The sequence below is a fragment of the Pristiophorus japonicus genome, chromosome 11, assembly GCF_044704955.1.
Source record: "Pristiophorus japonicus isolate sPriJap1 chromosome 11, sPriJap1.hap1, whole genome shotgun sequence".
NCBI classification, from domain to species: domain Eukaryota; kingdom Metazoa; phylum Chordata; class Chondrichthyes; family Pristiophoridae; genus Pristiophorus; species Pristiophorus japonicus.
Genome location: NC_091987.1, coordinates 60,215,979 through 60,237,335, shown reverse-complemented (window position 1 = coordinate 60,237,335; position 21,357 = coordinate 60,215,979). Strand labels below are relative to the sequence as shown.

The 21,357-nt window shown below is 42.6% G+C and overlaps 1 protein-coding gene across 1 annotated transcript in view; it reads right to left on the bottom strand.

Annotated features, from left to right (window-relative positions):
- Nucleotides 1-21,357, bottom strand: part of usp9 (ubiquitin specific peptidase 9) — a 275,233-nt gene that overhangs the window by 204,800 nt on the left and 49,076 nt on the right. The window contains 1 exon segment of the mRNA XM_070892701.1: nt 10,021-10,274. Coding sequence (XP_070748802.1) covers nt 10,021-10,116 — 96 coding nt within the window. The 5' untranslated portion in view covers nt 10,117-10,274.

Sequence of the window (21,357 nt, the reverse complement as noted above, 5' to 3'; positions counted from 1 at the left end):
GAAGTGCTACAGTAACAGAGGGACCTGGAGGTCCTTGTGCATGAAACACAAAGTATGCATGCAGGTACAGCAAGTAATCAGGAAGGCAAATGGAATGTTGGCCTTTATGCTTGACAAATCTTCTGGAATTTTTTGAGGATGTTTCCAGTAGAGTGGATAAGGGAGAACCAGTTGATGTGGTATATTTGGACTTTCAGAAGGCGTTCGACAAGGTCCCACACAAGAGATTGATGTGCAAAGTTAGAGCACATGGGATTGGGGGTAGTGTACTGACATGGATTGAGAACTGGTTGTCAGACAGGAAGCAAAGAGTAGGAGTAAATGGGTACTTTTCAGAATGGCAGGCAGTGACTAGTGGGGTACCGCAAGGTTCTGTGCTGGGGCCCCAGCTGTTTACACTGTACATTAATGATTTAGATGAGGGGATTAAATGTAGTATCTCCAAATTTGCGGATGACACTAAGTTGGGTGGCAGTGTGAGCTGCGAGGAGGATGCTGTGAGGCTGCAGAGCGACTTGGATAGGTTAGGTGAGTGGGCAAATGCATGGCAGATGAAGTATAATGTGGATAAATGTGAGGTTATCCACTTTGGTGGTAAAAACAGAGAGACAGACTATTATCTGAATGGTGACAGATTAGGAAAAGGGGAGGTGCAAAGAGACCTGGGTGTCATGGTACATCAGTCATTGAAGGTTGGCATGCAGGTGCAGCAGGCGATTAAGAAAGCAAATGGCATGTTGGCCTTCATAGCAAGGGGATTTGAGTACAGGGGCAGGGAGGTGTTGCTACAGTTGTACAGGGCATTGGTGAGGCCACACCTGGAGTATTGTGTACAGTTTTGGTCTCCTAACCTGAGGAAGGACATTCTTGCTATTGAGGGAGTGCAGCGAAGGTTCACCAGACTGATTCCCGGGATGGCGGGACTGACCTATCAAGAAAGACTGGATCAACTGGGCTTGTATTCACTGGAGTTCAGAAGAATGAGAGGGGACCTCATAGAAACATATAAAATTCTGACGGGGTTAGACAGGTTAGATGCAGGAAGAATGTTCCCAATGTTGGGGAAGTCCAGAACCAGGGGTCACAGTCTAAGGATAAGGGGTAAGCCATTTAGGACCGAGATGTGGAGGAACTTCTTCACCCAGAGAGTGGTGAACCTGTGGAATTCTCTACCACAGAAAGTTGTTGAGGCCAATTCACTAAATATATTCAAAAAGGAGTTAGATGAGGTCCTTACTGCTAGGGGGATCAAGGGGTATGGCGAGAAAGCAGGAATGGGGTACTGAAGTTGAATGTTCAGCCATGAACTCATTGAATGGCAGTGCAGGCTAGAAGGGCCGAATGGCCTACTCCTGCACCTATTTTCTATGTTTCTATGTTTCTATGTTTCTATGTTTCTATTGCAAGGGGGGAAAGAATATAAAAGCAGGGAAGCCCTGCTACAACTGTACAGGGTATTGGTGAGACCACATCTAAAGTACTGCGTACAGTTTTGCTCTCCATATTTAAGGAAGGATATACTTGCATTGGAGGCAGTTCAGAGAAGGTTCAACTATATTGATTCTGGAGATGGGGGGGTTGACTTATGAAGGTAGTTTGAGTAGATTGGGCCTATACTCATTGGAGTTCCGATCTTATCGAAACATAAGTTAATGTGGGGGCTCGACAAGGTGGATGCAGAAAGGTTATTTTCACTCATAGGGGAAACTAAAACTAGGGGACATAGTCGAAGAATAAGGGGCCGCCCATTTAAAACTGTGATGAGGAGGAATTTCTTCTGAGGGTTGTAAATCTATGGAATTCTCTGCCCCAGAGAGCTGTGGAGGCTGGGTCATTGAATGTATTTAAGGCAGAGAGAGACAGATTTTTGAGCGATAAGGGAATAAAGGGTTATGGGGAGCGGGCAGGGAAGTGGAGCCGAGTCCATGATCAGATCAGCCATGATTTTATTGAATGGCGGAGCAGGCTCGATGCGCCAGGTGGCCTACTGCTGCCCCTATTTCTTTTGTTATGTTCGAAACTGTTCCACGAGCAGGTGGATCAGTAACCAGATGACATAAGTTTAATATAATTGGCAAAAAAATCCAGGAGGGAAATTAGGAGAATTTATTTACTTAGTGAGCTATGATGATCTGCAATGCACTGCCTGAAAAGGTGGTAAAAGCTGGTTCAATTCTAATTTTCAAAAGGGAATTGGATATATACTTGAAAAGGAGAAATTTGTGGGACTATGGGGAAAGAGCAGGTGTGTGGGACTAATCGGATATCTCTTTCAAAGAGCTGGTACAGACACGATGGGCTGAATGGCCTTCTTCCATGCTATATGATTCTTTAATCACATGAGATCAGCTATGGCAATTTGGCAATAGTAACATTTGTGAACTTCCAAGTAAGCATCTGAACTGTATATAAATTACAGAAATGCTGGAAATCTCAGCGGGTCAGGCAACATCTGTGCAGAGAAACAGAGTTAACGGTTCTGTTTCTCTCCACAGATTCTGCCTGACCCGCTGAGATTTCCAGCATTTTCTGTTTTTATTTCAGATTCCAGCATCCGCAGTATTTTGCTTTTGTCTATAAATTACGTTATGCACATAACCTTGCTTTTTGCTTTATGTTCTTAATCAGTAACAGTTTTACACACTCTACCCAAATCTGTTGTTCAAAACAACCAAGCAGTTGTCACCAAACCTCCCACTGCCACAGTTTAACAGAATGATATTCTTCAATACTGATTGACTTGTCCAAAGAGAGCAGGTATGTGTGCATGAATAGTTTCACAATCCATGTGAAGGAGTTCATTAAAGGCAGTTCCATTACTTTTAGGGAAGCTTCCTGCAGTTCACATCTGCTTACAAAAAACACACACTGACTTTGTTCAACTGACTGTTATATTTATCAATTAATTCATTAACTCAGTAACTTTGATTAATGTCCGAGTTTATTATGTCAGAGTTATCATTAGTTATTATTTCTTCTGTAGGTCATAGTACTTGAAACCACAATCCTGATATTAGGCTTTAGTAAAAGGGTGTACTAAATACGAGGTAGTCAGTCAAGTGATGCATTCCTTGTTCACATCGATAAATTCAAACGGAAAAAAAAGAAAACCAACAGTTCATTTAAATAATGGAGTTTCCCAAATACTAGAAGTTATAGCAATGCAGTTGTGAAACTTGATCCAGAATAGGCTTTTCAAAATATTTGAAATTATATGCACACTGTACATCTAATTCTTCATAAAACCCAAGGAATCAGATAAATATGCCCAGGTCACTGATATTCAATATCAATGTAATGTGCAGAATGCTAACTCCAATATGCTGTGACCAAGTTGAGGTCCCAAGAAGTGCAATGAACAACCTGCGCTCGTCACAGGAAAGGTTTAGGGCAAAGTCAACAGGTTCACTGAGGCATAAGAACAGGTTGCCTACCCAGCTCTCAGCAGGGATAAAGCAACAGATAGCAATATAATTGCATAAATGCTGACCATTACCCTACCACTGAATAAAGATTATCTGTTGCTGCACAGGGAAACCTGAAGAATGACATGGATTTTCAGCCTCAGAGCTTATGGCCAATAATTATGCTCAGGATATTACCAAGTTAACAATTTTGCTCCTTGCATTCAGACACTAAATTTAAGGTAAACAATTTGATCGTACTGTGAAGAGTTGAACAAATCCACTAATGGACTCCCAAATCTATAAACTTTCTTGATAAAATACCCTCATTATATAGCCAAAACTACTTGTCAAATATAGTGACAAAGGGCCCAAATTTCCCTAACCTCTTTTTCTGGTGCTCTCACTCGAGCTGCGCCGCTTTTGCCTGCCTCCAAGCACACCGAAAAAAGACCTCCGTATTTTGGCCGCTCTCCAGCCTCGCCTCCGTCGTGGCACAGAGTCTGCGCGCATGTGCAGTCGCTCCTGGCAGGCTGTTTATGCAAATGCGCACTGCAGGCGGTGTGGGAGGGGCCAAAGCACGCCGTCCCTAGCCCTGGCCGAATGGTAGGACTTCTATTTTTTTTTTATTTGTTATTTACTGATTGATTTTGGTGCTTTCGGTGCAGAGTTCCTTCTTTTATTTGTTAATTAATTGCTTATTACTTTTTGTGCTTTGTTTGGTGCTTGGTGGTGCTTTAAATGTAGTTACTTGCACCGATTCCTTAACTGCAAGTAAGGTCTTTCTGTGTGGACAAAAGTGGACACATAAGCTGCCCTAACTTAGTTTAGTACAACTTTTTTCTGGCCAAATTGGCATAAATGGTTTAAGTGGCTGGGAACGCCCCCTTTTGAAAAAAAAACTGACCTACAAAAAACCTAACTCATCATCATAGGCAGTCCCTCGGGATCGAAGAAGACTTGCTTCCACTCTTAACATGAGTTCTTAGGTGACTATACAGTCCAATACGAGAACCACAGTTTCTGTCACAGGTGGGACAGATAGTCGTTGAGGGAAAGGGTGGGCCGAGAGCCTGGTTTGCCGCACGCTCCTTCCGCTGCCTGCTGGCCCATGCCTTCATACGCACGAGACCGAGGCAGACGACAATTGGGAGTGGGAAGCCGCAAATCAAAAAGGGAGAAGTAGTCAAGAACCAGTGTGTGGTAGGTTTGGAGTCGCTTAGGAAGATCGAGAGGGGCAAGGCCATGAAGGGGTTTAAACACGAGGATCAGAATTATAAATTTGAGACACGGGAGGACTGGGAGCCAATGTAGGTGAGCGATCAGAGGCTTGATGATTGAGCACAGACCTTTGCGATAGGAGGCCCACAGCAGATTTTTGGATGAATTGAAGTGTACAGAGGGTGGAGGATAGGAGGCCAACCAGGAAAATATCAGATTAGTTGAGTATGGAGGTGACAAAGGCATGGATGAGTGTTTCAGCTGCAGACTGACAGATGCGGCAGAGGTGGGCGATGTTAGAGGTGGAAGTAGGTGGTCTTTATGGAGAGGATATGGGATCAGAAGCTCAGCTCATTGTAGAATAGGACGCTGGGATTACAAAGAAGCAATATCTTTTGCAAAACAAGTTTTCTTCAGTTTCTAAGCTCAATTTAAAATTTCAGATTACAGGAGCCATTCGATATAAATCTTGGCAAAGTAAAACACGAGCACGATAGTACTTCTTCACAACTTTACTCGCCTGTCTTCATGCTTATTGATATTATGGAAACAGAGTAGATACATTCACAAAATCTGAAAGGTGACCACTATCAATTTAAAAGTATCAAGATCGCAGCCGGTTTCAAATACATCTTCACATCACTTAATTATTTCACTCATGATAGTTTAGATGACGATTACTTTTTTACTAACAATTTACTCGCATAATCAAAAAATGCCAAAAAAACACAAATCCTTCTGCTATCATATCGTGAAGCACTCAATCACCACGTGGCATTCAGTCTAGCAAGACCCTACCGAAAACTGATAAAACTCACCATTGACAAGCTATGCACAAGTTGAGCCCTATATTAGCATAGCATAATGGCAAGTTAAAAAAACTGGTAATTTCACAGAACTAAAACTAATGCAGAACACAAGAAAAAAGACAAGAATCTACCACCAAATCACATTTGACATTGCTTATGGGAAGTTAGTCATCACTTTCCCTATTTGACATTTTTGTTCATGTTTGTATGTCTCTCATTCTATTTTCTATGTACTGCACCTAGATTTCTCTTCTCTTGGACTTTTCTTGTTCTGTTTCATCTCATTTTCTTTTTGCTTTTGAAAGCGAGGTGCTGGGTGGCATAACGGAGAAGAGAGCTGCCACTCTCTGGAAAGCAGCACTAAGTGGGTTGAGCTGTAAGCACCTTGTGTCATGTCTACTTTTCCAGTTGCACATTATTTTGTGTCAAGGTGTATTCTATACTCTCATATCCTCCACCTTGTGCCGTGTTATGCCCTCTCTGTATTGTTTGTTACTCATCCATTTCATTTGCTTGTTCAACCGAGCTCTGACAACTTCCTTGATTGGTAGATTGTCAGACTGCTTGTCCAACATGTTGTGGATAGACAGATATTGGGCAAGCAAGGAGGCAAGAGAAAAAATGTTTTCCAATTAAATATTGGGAACACCGAAACCACCGTCTTTGTCCCCGCCACAAACTGCGTTCCCTAGTCACCGACTCCATCCCTCTCCCTAGCATCTATCGGAGGCTGAACCAGACTGTTCACAACCTAGGTGTCATATTTGACCCTGAAATGAGCTCCCAGCCACATATCCGCAGCATAACTAAAACGGCATATTTCCATCTCTAACATTGCCCATCTCTGCCCCTGCCTCAGCTCTTCTGCTGCTGAAACCCTCATCCATACGTTATCTCCTCTAGATTGACTACTCCAATGCACTCCTGGCTGGCCTCCCACATGCTACCCTATGTAAACTTGAGGTCATCCAAAACTCGGCAGCCCGTGTCCCAACTTGCACCAAGTCCTGTTCACCCATCATCCCTATGCTCGCTGACCTACATTGGCTCCTGGTTAAGCAATGCCTCGATTTTAAAATTCTCATCCTTGTTTACAAATCCCTCCATGGCCTCTCCCCTCCCCATCTCTAATCTCCTTCAACCCCCCCACCCCCCAGTAATATTTGCGCTCCTCAAATTCTACCCTCGAGCATCCCCGATTATAACTGCTCAACCATCAGTGGCTGCGCCTTCAGCTGCCTGGGCCCGAAGCTCCAGAACTCCCTCCCTAAATCTCTCCACCTCTCCTTCCTCCTTTAAGACACTCCTTAAAACCTACCTCTTTGACCAAGCTTTTGGTCATCTGCCATAATTTCTTCTTATCTGGCTCAGTGTCAAATTATTTGTTTTGTCTTATAATACTCCTGAAGCACCTTGGGACGTTTTATTACATTAAAGGCACTATATAAATAAAAGTTGTTGTTGTTGGTACTTACCCCATATCATCTTGGTCCATTAACATTCACCACTGCTCCTTGCTCCGATTGGCACATTATGTCACTTGGAAGTGCCTTGGGATATTTTTCTACATTAAAGACTTCATCTAAATGCAGGTCGTTCTTAACATACCCCTCCTTACAGCTAATAACCAGCTCCCCTTCCTTTTCGAACATATTATCCTCTCTATATCATCTCTCCTCTTGACCCTCATAGCTTCTTGCATTTTATGACCCTTGTCCCATATACATACTCCCCATTACTGAATATCACTATCTTGCCTCCTTGCTTGCCCAATATCTGTCTATCCCCAAAGTGGTATTGTGCCAACTTGCACCCATAAAATTCCCACCACCGTAATATTGCCTCCATTCTCTGCCTCATTCCACCACCCACACCCCCCCGCCCCGCCCACTCCAACCCAACTCAACTTGCTGTTGCTGAATCCTCGGTGCTCAGCTCCCTCAACCCCTAAAATGTTATTTGGGGAGAGAGAATTACTTTGAAGTTGCCACATGTATAAAAGAATATCAATCTGGCACAGTAGCTGGGAGAAAAAAAGCTCCACCACCAAATAGCCAAAGCCTGCAAGTGTGACAGTTCAAGTTGATATGGAAATTGAAGGGAAATGCTGCCATAGCAATTTAAAATATGAAAAGCTGACAGACAATTGTGACCAAAAATCAAGACAAGAGGATGCACGGTTGAGTGAGATAGAAACATAGAAACATAGAAAATAGGTGCAGGAGTTGGCCATTCGGCCCTTCGAGCCTGTACCGCCATTCAATTAGTTCATGGCTGAACATGCAACTTCAGTACCCCATTCCTGCTTTCTCACCATACCCCTTGATCCCCCTAGTAGTAAGGACTACATCTAACTCCTTTTTGAATATATTTAGTGAATTGGCCTCAACAGCTTCCTGTGTTAGAGAATTCCACAGGTTCACCACTCTCTGGGTGAAGAAGTTTCTCCTCATCTCGGTCCTAAATGGCTTACCCCTTATCCTTAGACTGTGACCCCTGGTTCTGGACTTCTCCAACATTGAGAACATTCTTCCTGCATCTAACCTGTCTAAACCAGTCAGAATTTTAAACGTTTCTATGAGATCCCCTCTCATTCTTCTGAACTCCAGTGAATACAAGCCCAGTTGATCCAGTCTTTCTTAATATGTCAGTCCCACCATCCCGGGAATCAGTCTGGTGAACCTTCGCTGTACTCCCTCAATAGCAAGAATGTCTTTCCTCAGGTTAGATCATCAAAACTGTACACAATACTCCAGGTGTGGCCTCACCAAGGCCCTGTACAACTGTAGCAACACCTCCCTACTCCTGTACTCAAATCCCCTCGCTATGAAGCCCAACATGCCATTTGCTTTCTTAACCGCCTGCTGTACCTGCATGCCAACCTTCAATGACTGATGTACCATGACACCCAGGTCTCGTTGCACCTCCCCTTTTCCTAATCTGTCACCATTCAGATAATAGTCTGTCTCTCTGTTCCTGCCGCACGAAGCTGTCGGGGTCTGTGACAAGCGGTCGATCGACTATTTGAGGACAATGTCACTTCCAGGGTGGGGACCAGGCGGTGCGCACTCGAATTACATCATTACCGCCGTTCCCACAGAAGCGGGCCGGATACCTTCTCCGCCTCAAAAAATCACGAGAGCAATATCCTGATCGTCGGAGAGTCCGCCCCGACTGGCAAGATTTTTTTAAAATACCAGACAAACTCCCATGATGTTACACACAGTGACTTAGAGAAAGTCCAGTATTGATGCCAAGCAGGCTAGAAGATGTAATAACTGTACCCAGGTGTTTTGGAAGGGGAGTTGGAGTAAAAAGAGACAGAAAGGAGTGGAAATGGCAGATGGCAGTGAGGGGGGGGGGGGCGGGGAGAAGAGGAGACGGATTGAGAGAAAGGCGGGGAAAGCAGTAGGAGGAAGTGGAGGGCATGGAATAACAGAGGAGATTGAAGAGGTGCATGGCACTGAGCCAGGGCCCATTTCTTCAGAGGGGGAAACCAGTTGGATGGGAAGAACTGCAGTGCAGGGAAGTGGATGGGGAGAACAGAGAAGGAAGGGGAAATGATCAAGAGAGGGGGCAATGATGCATGGGAAAGGGTTAGGTGGCACTGGGCTAGGGTAACTTTTCTGCTCAGTGGTAGGAGCAAAAAGAGGAAACGAGCTCTTTTCTTCTCGTGTGGTGGGATGTTACAGCAGGTGTAGCCGAGATGGTTCCAGCCAAAGAAAAAGTTAGATCATTTAGTATTCCACCCGCACTCCCAGGAGGATAAGCGTGTGCTGTATTACCCTTTGTCTGCTCATTCCTACTTCCCAATCTGCTTGCAGCCCAGCACAGTGCCTACTGCATCTGGTCCGCTTTTTATGTCACACGTCTTTTTGACGGTAGATCTCTGGAATGTTTGGCCCCTTTGTCGACCGATATTAGCTCCCATCATTTCCCCACTCCGGTTTGCCTCCCAACTCAATTCTTTACATAAAAACAGAAAATGCTGGAAACACTCAGGTCAGGCAGCATTTGTGGAGAGAGAAAGGGAGGGTTAACATTTCAGCTCTATGACCTTTCGTCAGAAACAGCATTTTCTGTTTTTATTGCAGATTTTCAGCATCTGCAGTAGTTTGCTTTTTGTTCAATTCTCTACAATTGACAGCATTACACATCTTCACAGTAATAGAATACTACATTCTGTATTACACCATAAATCCTCCTGTTCTTGCAAAACAATGCATTATCCAATTTACCATGAGCATCACCACAGAAGATCTAGATTCGAAATATTTCAAGACAACCAAATTGCTAGTACAAACTTTCGAAGTGCAAATACAATGCTGCCAAATTAAACACAACTAGCCAAGAAGCCACAAGAAAGGATGCATTCCACAGCCACTTGTATGCTGTCACAGTTCAGACAACAATAAAAGCAATTATAAAACTGGAATGGCAAAAGCCAACTTTTTTTTTTGAAAATACACTTCAGAAAATAGATTTATTGCAGATCATAAATTTTCAGTTATGCACATGGTACGAAAAAAAATCTAGTCTACAAAAAAAAAAAGAAAAATGTGAAACCCTAAAGGTTGAATGCTTACCTGATTCTGTGGGAGAGGAGGCTGTGACTGTCCATCAGGAGCCTGGCCCTGGTTTTCATTCCCTCCTACAGGAGAGCCACGGGTCGTGGCTGTCATACTCGACACAGGACAGATCTTTGCAATTTTGTCTGGCTATGTGGATGTCGAAAGAGAAAAATAAACTGCCTCCTCAGTGAAAATGGGAAACCAATTTATATCTGTACATAAAAGCACCACCTCGAGCTCAGGTTGTTTTGCAGAGACCATTGCACAGCCTGAAAGAAGCAAAAAAATTCAATTAATTCATACAATTCAGAATGCTCTAACACTGAAATATTGTACAAATCTTAAAACAAATTATGCCATGAATCAACAACAGAACATATCAACTAATAACTGGAATCTTTGGTACTTACAACACATTTGTGCATTCACGTGCAGAAGCCAGAAACTATCTGGTGGAAAGGTACTACCACCACTACAATTGCCATATTACTAGCTATTGCAGTCCATCAAAATTGCTAATAGATTCACCACTGAGCAACAACACCAATGCTCAAGTATGATTCAATGCCACTTTTCCCCAAAACATGTGGAACAATCTACAACGCTGAATTTCTGGCAGAAGGTATTAATGCTGAAGTGGATTGACGCTAATACAATATGGAAGTGCAAACATGTGGATGGTACTAAGGCACACAGACCAGATCAGCGGGAGCAACAGTAGAGGCACTATAATTTCAGTGCACTGGTTTATTTGGCAAGTCTCAACATTTGTCTCAAAGAAAACTTTTTAAAGAAACTAAGTGTTTTTCATCATTTCTATGTTACATAAAATTGATACTTCAGTTACAATCCCAAGATGTCCAGATAACTAAGGCTATACTGTAACACAAAGTTACTTAATACAAGTGAATTATTTTTTGAGTCGTACCATTTAAGGCACACATTCGTTTTTTTAAGATTCTACTTAATTTCACATGGAATTCGAATCGGTGGATACATTTGTTTGAATCACTGTTTCTGCCATTTTAAATTACAATAGTGCTATGAGCAAAAAGGGAATTGTAATTGATGTTATTTATCTGCAAATGCTCCAGAATGGCTGAATCCCAATTGAGAGGAAACATTAAAATAATCCATTTTCATTTGGCTCTTCAGCAGGGGTGCTAGTTTGTACAGTGTATTCAAAGGATAACATATGCAGGGTACCGCATTAAGTCAACGAGGTAGCATGGAGTTTAAGCAACAGAAAATGTTATATCTGAAAGACTAAATTTTCAAGTCTGATAGTTGATAAATTAACTTGCAACACCAGTGTTTTTTGGTTGCATCTACATAAAGCCACCAAAATAGATTTTGCAATTTTGTTATGAAGTTACTTTCATTGCTATTTTCTCTTGTCCTGTCGAGTTATCAAGTGTAACCCAGTGGGGATGAGGCTAAATCAAATTATTTCTCTTCTGCGTAACAGAGTCAACATTTTTTTTAAATAAAGAATTCAGTTCTCTTCTGCAATCATTTTATATGTTAGATACTAATCTTGAAAAACAATGTTTCCTTTAATACATTTATTAGTTAGAACTGAAAAAAGAAATGTGCAAAAATGATACACGTTTGACCAGAACATTAGCATACCAGCCATGCTCTTGCTAACAATGGTAGTATACTGCCATGCTCTTCCTCATCATCATCATAGGCAGTCCTTCGGGGTCGAGGATGACTTGCTTCCACACTAAAAATGAGTACTCCGGTAACTGATGAATTCATTTTAAATGGTGCAAAATGCCTGCGCGTGAATTCTTTTAACGTGGGATGGCCGTTGCACACCAGCCACCACACGGGCTTGGCGGAACAAGGTCTTGGTCCAGTGGCAAGAGGATCCAAGACAATTGGAGACCAGGCTCCGCCACATGTGCCCATCTATACACACAAACTCAAACATACTCTTACTATCCTCCTTCTTCATTCCCACAGGTCCTCTCTAAGTGGAATTCATAATACGCAATGTGAGCCTCACAGCCTCGCTATTGGCCCATGCTGCACCTTCCCTTGGCAATGTGGTTGACTCTTAACTGCCCTCTGAAATGGCCTAGCAAGCCACTCAGTTGTAACAAACCACTGCAGAAAATAAGAATAAAACCGGACAGACCACCTGGCATCGATCTCAGCAAAGGCTTCAAACATAACCTCGCCCAGTCAACCCTGAAATGTTCTCCTCACTAACATCTGGGGACTTGTGCCAAAATTAGGACAAGTAACAGCCTGACATAGTCATACTCACAAAAATATACCTTTCAGCCATGTCCCGGACTCCTCTATCACCATCCCTGAGTATGTCCTGTCCGATCGGCAGGACAGACCCACCAGAGGTGGCAGTACAGTGGTATACAGTCGAGGGGGAGTGGCTCTGGGAGTCCTCAACATTGACTCCGAACCCAATGAAGTCTGATGGCTTCAGGTCAATCATGGTCAAGGAAGCCTGATGAGCACCACTTACCGCCCTCCTCAGCTGATGAATCAGTACTCCTCCATGTTGAACACCATTTGGAGGAAGCACTGAGAGTACCAAGGGCACAGAATGTACTCTGGGTGGGGGACTTCAAGAGTGGCCTCGGTAGCATCACGACTGATTGAGCTAGCCAAGTCCTGAAGGACATAGTTGGCAGACTGGGCCTGCGACAGGTGATGAGAGAACAAACACAAGTGAAAAACCTACTTGACCTCGTCCTCACCAATCTATCTGTCGCAAATGCATCAGTCCATGAAAGCATTGGTAGCAGAGACTACTGGACAGTCCTTGTGGAGATGAAGTCATGTCTTCATACTGAGGACACCCTCCATCGTGTTGTGTGGCACTACCACCATACTAAATAGGAGAGATGATGATGATAATAAATGTGATAGGTTGTAAGGATAAATCCAGCAACTACATGTCAGTCAGTTTAAGCTCAGTAGTTGGGAAGCTTTTCGAAAATGTGATCAGGGAAAAAGTTTAGTCACTTGGGTAGGTATGGATTAATTAAGGAAAGTCAGCATGGATTTGTTAAAGGCAAATCATGTTTAACCAATTCGCTTGAGTGTTTCGATGAGCTAACAGAGAGGGTTAATGAGGCTAATGCGGTTGATGTAGTATACATGGATATCCAAAAGGCGACTCGACGAAGTGCCACAAAGTTGAAGCCCATGGAATAAAAGGGAAAGTGGCAGCATGGATACGAAATTGTCGAAGTGACAGGAAACAGAGTAGTGGTGAGTGGTTGTTTTTCAGACTGGAAGAAGGTTTCCAGTGGTGTTCGCCAGAGGTCAGTACTAAGACGAGTGCTTTTCTTGATATATATTAATGACTTGGATGTGGGTGTGCAGGGCACAATTTCAAAATTTGCAGATGACACAAAACTTGGAAATACAGTGAACAGTCAGGAGGAGAGTTGTAGACTACAGGACAGACAGACAGGCTGGTGAAAGGGCGGACAGGTGGTAGATGAAATTTAACACAGAAAAGTGTGAAGTGATACATTTTGGTAGAAAGAACATATAAACTAAATGGTACAATCCAAAAGGGAGTGCACAAACAGAGAGACCTGGCCTTTTGCCTTGCATCATCATTCCTTATGTCTTTTAATCTCTTCTGCCTTCCATCCTATCACAGACTTTCCCTTTTGTTCTTTCCTCCAATCCCCACTTTCCCTGCCCCGATACTTGCTTAAAAACCTGTAACATCTCGAACTCTTTCCAGTTCTGCCGAAGGGTCATCGACCCGAAACGCTCACTCTGCCTCTCTTTCCACAGGCGCCGCCCGACCCGCCAAATATCTCCAACATCCTCTGCCCCCATTTTAGAGACCTAGGGGTATGTGCATACAAATCTTTGAAGGTGGCAGGGCCCCTCACCTTGCAAATCTGTGCCCAACTTCCCCACAACTCGATATCTGAATCTCTCTAACTCTGCCACAGCACTAAAGCAACCCTAATCAAAGTCACAAATAATATCCTGTGACTGACCTAGCTCACTTCATCCTTCTCAACATCTCTGAACAAACCATCCTCCTCCAACAGCTCTCCTCAGTTTTCTAGCTCAGTGGAACTGCCATTGCTTAGCTCCACTCTTACCTATTCAATCATAGCTCGACGATCTCCAGCAATGGCTCATCTTCCCATTCCACATCATGACTTCTGGAATCCACCAAGGATCTACCCTTGGTCCCCGATTGTTTAACTACATGCTTCCCCTCACCGACATCATAGAGACATGGTCATCTTCCACGTGTACGCTGACAACACCCCTCCATGCCTCTGTTGTCAGATTGCTTGTCTGTCATCCACTCCTGGATAAACCGCAATTTCTTCCAGTTAAACATTGGGAAGTCCAAAGCCATGGATTTCCACCTCTGCCACAAACTCTACACTCACCACTGATTCCATTCCCCCGTCCCCTACCACTGTCAAATTGAATCAGACTGTTCGTAACCTCAGTGGAATATTTGATCCAGAGTTGAGCATCCTCATGCATCACAAACACCGCTACTTCCACTTCAAACTGTTTTGCTTCCACCCCGGCCTCAGCCCATATGCTGTAGAAACCCTCATCCATTCCTTTGTAGGAATGCATAAATGTTTCTACCCTGATTAAATTTTGTGAAGGATTTCTGGGCCTGTCTTGCGTAAATTGAGGAGTCCAACTGAAACCAAAGAGATTCGGTGGATGAGAAAACTACTCATTTAAGTTAATATTCAAGCACCTCGTCTCCTTTCTAGTTCACAGTGCACAGCAGGTATGAGCATTCATTATTGTCCATCTTTCTAGGAAGGCTAAGCTACAGTAAATCTGTAGTGTGTCAGTGCTTCTGTTCACATCCATTTACTCTTTAATAAATCAGTCAGTTTATAGCCTAAACCTTGATCTAGTGAATTGATTATTCATCTTATTTTTCAAAGTCAAGGTAGATTGTGAATATCATCATCATAGGCAGTCCCTCGAACGAGAATGACTTGCTTCCACACCAAAAGGGATGAGTTCATAGATTTTAATGAAGGACCCGATATTCCAGTCCTGAACTCCAGGGGTGGAAGATGCCTGTGCATGGATTTTTTTTTAAATGTGTGGTGACCGTTGCACATCAGCCACCACACAGGCTTGACAGAGCTAGGCCTTTATCCAGTGGCAAGGGTTAACCAGGACAACTGGAGACCTGCTCGCAGTGTGTGCTGACCCATGCTGCCCCTGGGCCCTCGGCTCTTCTGGGCCCCGTAACCTCATTTGCTGCACCTCCACTACGACCTTCCCGCTCCTCCGCTGTACCTGGGCCCCGCTGATGTTCCAGCCCACGCTCTAACCGCAACCTGGGCCTTGATGACATCACCCAGTCGCCCACCTCAAAGTCTTCGCACACTTGGGACGACTCGCACTGGAAGCCGTAGTGACATGCACCAGCTCTTTATACTCCCAAACTGTGGTGGTGTCCTCTCGCAGGTCGGGGTGGCCCACGATGTTGCAGGGGCCTGGCACTCCAGCTCTTTTATACTCCCGACCTTCGGTGTTGTCCTCTCGCAGGTCAGGGTAACCCACAATGTGAACCATACAATATAACTAGTAAGCCAAAATGCAGTAAAAGTTTTTTTTTCCATTTCTGATCTTGTTACAAATTAGCTAGGTATCAGGCAGAACAAATCCTAATCTGAGTAATATGGAGCAAGGTCTTGCTACAGCAGTACCTAAAACACTGAACCAGACCACATCTCGAGTTAAAAACCAAACATATTCAACAGTAATTGCTTCATAGTCATTATCACTTCAGTGTGAACATCATACAAACAAGGAAATAATCAGCTATCAGCACCTGCAGGGTCAGATAAAATTAAAACCAAATATCAGTCCATGAAATTCATAATGTATTAAAATTCATAACTGGAAATTATATCAAGCAGCTATATCAGGGATCACACAATAGGTATTAAACTAATGAAGCTTCCATTCTATCATTTAGGACATTACCGAAGCTCAAGGATCAATTGACTGTCAATACATTACCAAATAAATTACTTCCAATATGCAATATATTTTATGCATGAGAAACTCATTTAGATTAAAATATTTTAAAACTGCACTTCATATTTAATGAGGAGCTCTCGTTCTTAAAATGACAAGTGGTGGTGTGGTTACCAGTGTTATAATACAAAATATTTTCACACATCAAAACTACAATTTGCACTTCTATTTTATTCTAGGAATATAATGAGAGAATAGCATAAGGCTAAGAATGAAAAATTCCACTATTTCGTAGCTGAAGAACTAATGGCCCGGAATTTTAAGTTTGTTAAATGGATAAATTTGACACTGCACAAAATTAAAATTAGATTTTCAGGGCCATAACCTTTGATTAGCAGTCAATACACTGTTAAAGCCCACAGCGCAGCCTATGAAGGAGCACTGAATGACAGACCACAACTTCAGGATTTCCACATGCTCTGCACCATATCCCGAAGTTGCAGTCAGTGTCAAAGGCAGAATGACGGTGAACGCAGCCAGATCGCCATCATCCGGACCGCAAATTCCAGCCCAATGTTTTTTCCTTTAATTTTTTCACCTACCCTTCCTGAAAATGCACAAGCTTAAACTGGGCAGCAAGACAGCACTAATCCTCTAGTACTTCATCCAAGTGGCTCTTCTTCATGGGGGAGCACAGAGTGCAAATGTTAGCAGGCTATTCAAGTAGCCTGCTAGGATGGATTTTTTTCCTTCTAATCTAGCAATAATGAGGCCATTTTCAGTACCTCACCAAGCTGAGATGAACTAACTCAATATCGACCAAGAAATCAAACTCGAGACCCAGGTTTACTCAGTATTACACCACATAGTACCTTTATCCACTGAACAATCATGCAACTTTAGCTTTTCTTAATGCAATTAAGAAAGGTGTAAACTATATAAATGTTACAGGATAGCTTTCAATTAGTTAATTCTTGAGAGTTTCAATGTTAAGGGGATCATAGCAGGCCATTTATTGTCAGGAATCTCAGAACACATGAAGGATCATGAGACACGTAGGGATTCCAGAAATATAAACGACAGCTGAACAATGGTTTGGATGGTGAAATTCATAACAAATATAGATTTTATAACAAGATGGATAAAAAAGTTACCATGTCTATTTTATTTGAAAAGTTCCAAACAATGAAGCTAAACCAGCTCATTCATCACCATAGCCAAGATTTCAAGGGAAATTCCTGGCCAACTAGAATAAAGTGCATTTTAAAAAGAAATGACAATATTCCTAGCTGATAGGCAGATTTAAAAATATTCACTGTGGAAATGCTCTGAATTGCCACTCTTTCTCCCTAGTTATTTCTTTCATACACACTATCACAATACTTTGCACTGCAGTCAAGAGAGTATGATCTGGGCTATAGTCTGTCAGTTCATAATGCTGCTCAATCAACTGTCAAAGCATTGAAATATTAAACAGAGCTTCCACTACTGACTGCTATCCAGTTAGGTCCTACTGAAAGCATGCATGTGTGGACATTAGGCTCAGCTGTGATGCCGCACCCATCGTGGTTAAATAACCAGCCAGAACTCTGTCAAAGTTCACATACCAAAAATTGCTACATGAGTAATGTACCTAGTGTCATCCATGCCAGCATATCTCATTACCATGTTCCTCGCCAACCTCCATTGACCTCGCGCTCTGCAACACACTGACTTTGCTCCATCCAGCCTTGGATTCCTCCTTCAGCCCGATTTCCCAGCTCTGCCCTCCACTTTCAATTCTGGAATTAGTGCATCCTCCTACCCCCTCCAGCCCCCCAACCCCACCCCTACATTCCCACCTCCCTTCAGCTGTCTTAAGCCCTGTACCACTCCCTCATACTTGGTCGTTTTCAAACGGTGTGTGGCGGAAAACCCTGTGCAAATTTAGACAAACTTCCACGCATCCCAAGCACAAACTACAGTTTAGCTGTAATCATTTCAGAACCTGAACCATTTTGGCAGCTAATATTTCAGCTTCATTTGAATTTTCATATTATACCTATTTTAGTGTGATTATACTGATGTGTTTCAAACATTAGGAAGTATTGTGTAAAATATTACTTTTCTTCTAACTAAAAAAGCTTTCAAAAGTTCTTATTGTCCTACTAAGTCAACAAATTCAGAGAGGTACTGCAACAAGTTGATCTTGCTAGCACTCTAGAAACAAGTCTGAGATCTCTCCTAGAATCCAGAGTCTCCGGTTTGAAAACACATGCTGAAACCTGTGGTGACTTGTTTCTCTCCCCATCTTCAAGTGCCTTCAGACACTTCCTTTAATTTCCCACATTACAACAGTGACTACACTTCAAAAGGTACTTCATTGACTAACGCGTTTTGAGACATCCGGTGGTCATGAAAGGCACTATATAAATGCAAGTATTTCTTTCGTTCTTTTTCTACTACTCCTCAGCATTTGTTTCAACCTCCTTAGTTTTGTCTTCCACATAGCAACTAGGGACAATTACTACATTAAATGCACTGTTTAAATATCAATGGGGAGAACATAAGAATTCGGAGCAGGAGTTCGGCCCCTCAATCCTGTGCCGCCATTCAATAAGATCATGGCTGATCTTTTCTACCTCAACTCCACTTTCCTGCATTGTCCAGATCTCCCTTGATTCCCTTAATATTTAAACATTGATCGATCTCTGCCTTGAATATACTCAACCACTGAGCCTCCACAACTCCCTGGAATAGAGAATTCCAAAGATTCACCATCCTCCAAGTGAAGAAGTTTCTCCTCATCTCAGTCCTAAATGGCCGACTCCTTACTCTGAGACAGTGACCCCTGGTTCTAGTCTAGACTCCCCAGCCAGAGGAAATATCCTCCCTGCATCTTTCCTGTCAAGCCCTGTAAGAATTTTGTATATTTCAATGAGATCACCTCATTTTTCTAAACTCTAAGGAATATAGACTTAGTCTACTCAATCTTTCCTCTCAGGACAATTCCCCCATCCCAGGAATCAGACTGGTGAACCTTCGTCGCACTCCCTCTATGGCAAGTATATCCTTATGGGGTAAGGAGACCAAAACTGTACACAATACTCCAGGTGCGATCTCACCAGCGCCCGATATAATTGCAAGCAACATGTCTTTATTATTATAACCAAATCCTCTTATAATAAAGGCCAACATACCATTTGCTTTCTTAATTGTTTGCTGTGCCTGCATGTTAACTTTCAGTGATTCCTGTACAAGAACACCCAGGTCCCTCTGAACACCAACATTTCTCAATCTCTCACCATTTAAAGAATACTCTGCTTTTCTATTTTTCCTACCAAAGTGGATAACTTCACATTACTCCATATTATATTCCATTTGCCATGTCCTTGCCCATTCACTTCGCCTGTCTATATCCCCTTGAAGCCTCTTTGCATCCTCCTCACAACTTACATTAGCACCTAGCTTTGTATCATCAGCAAACTTGGATATATTACATGTGGTCACCTCATCCAAATCATTGATATAGATTGTGAATAGCTGGGGCCCAAGCGATCCTTGTGGCACCCCACTAGTTACAGCCTGCCAACCCGAAAATGAATGTGTATTCCTACTCTGTTTTCTGTCCGTTAAACAAGCCTCAATCCATGCTAGTATATTAGCCCCAATCCCAGCAGCCCAAATTTTGTTTAATAACCTCGTGTGGCCCCTTATCAAATGCATTTTGAAAATCCAAAACCACCATATCCACTGGTTCCCCCTTTTCTATTCTAGTAGTTACAATCTCCAAAAACGCTTAACAAATTTGTCAAACATGATTTCCTTTTCATAAATCAGTGATGACTCTGCCCAATCTTATTATTTTCTAAGTGCCCTGTTACCACGCCCTTAATAAATCGATTCTAGCATTTGCTACAACTGATGTCAGGCTAACTGGTCTATAGTTCCCCGTTTCATCTCTCCCTCCTTTCTTAAATAGTGAGGTTACAGTAGCTACCTTCCAATCTTAGGGAACCATTGTAGAATCTATGGAATTTTGGAAGATGACAACTAATGCATCCACTATCTCTATAGCCACCGCTTTCAAAACCCGAGAATGTAGGCCATCAGGTCCAGGGGATTTATCGATTTTTAGTCCAATTAATTTCCCCAGTACTATTCTCTTTTACTAATAGTAATTTATTTCAATTCCTCACTCTCACTAGACCCTTGGTTCTCCACTATTTCCGGCAAGTTTTTTTTGCATCTTCTTACGTGAAGACAGGCACACACAGTATTCATTCAATTTCTCTGCCATTTCCTTATTCCCCATTATAATTTCTGCTGTCTCAGACTGCAAGGAATCCACATTTATTTTGCTAATCTTTTCCTTTTTACATACCTATAGAAGCTTTCACCTATTTTGATGTCTCACTAGTTCATACTCATTCTATTTTCCCTTTATCAATTTCTTGGTTCTCCTTTGCTGAATTCTAAAATCCTCCCTATCCTCAGGTTTACTACACTTTTTGGCATTATAAACCTCTTCCATTGATCCAATACTATCTTTAACTTCTCTTGTTCGCCAAGGTTGATCCCTTTTCCTGTGGGGTTTTTGTGCCTTAAAGGAATCTATGTTTGTAGTAAATTATGTATTAATTCTTTAAATGCTAGCCATTACTTGTCTGCCGTCATACATTTTAATGTAGTTTCCCAACCTATGATAGCCAACTCGCCCCTCATACCCATGTAGTCTGCTTCGTTTAGATTGACGACCCTAGTTTCGGATTTAACTAAATCACTTTCAAACTCAATCCAAGCAACTCTCGATTATCCATACAGGGATCTAACGGAGAACCCGCTGCAACGGCACTTTTAAAAACTGTGATTCTGTCCCATGTACAGCTGCACACGACCATTAAACCCACTCCACACACAGTCCTGTGCTGACACACAGCATTATCACTGCACACAAAAGACTTTATTTTATAATAAAGTTTAATGCCGTCTCGGCCTTAAAGGAATCCTTGTAGAGCAATCAAATTAACTCGGACCTGGACAGTCTGTCCGCTCATACTGCGACCCATCCTCACGTTATCAGATCGAAGGCATTGCTCCCAATCCCGCTCTTTTAGGGCACTGTCCAGATCAAGTTCAGAGGGGCAAAAGATTTATCCAACTCTTCCTCCCTTCCCTGCCTTCTTTCCGTTTTCTGATCTTGGTGAATGTGTTTTTGTGCAGTCTGGTATATCACTGAGGGTGCCACCTTGGGGGTAAGTAAAGCAGAGTCTCATTCGACCTCCAGCGGTTGAAGCCTTTAGACTGTCCATTTTAAGAAAAAGTAGACACGGTATAACATTGGTCTCTTCACTTTATATTAAAATGAATAGGTAGACAATCCCAGAAGCA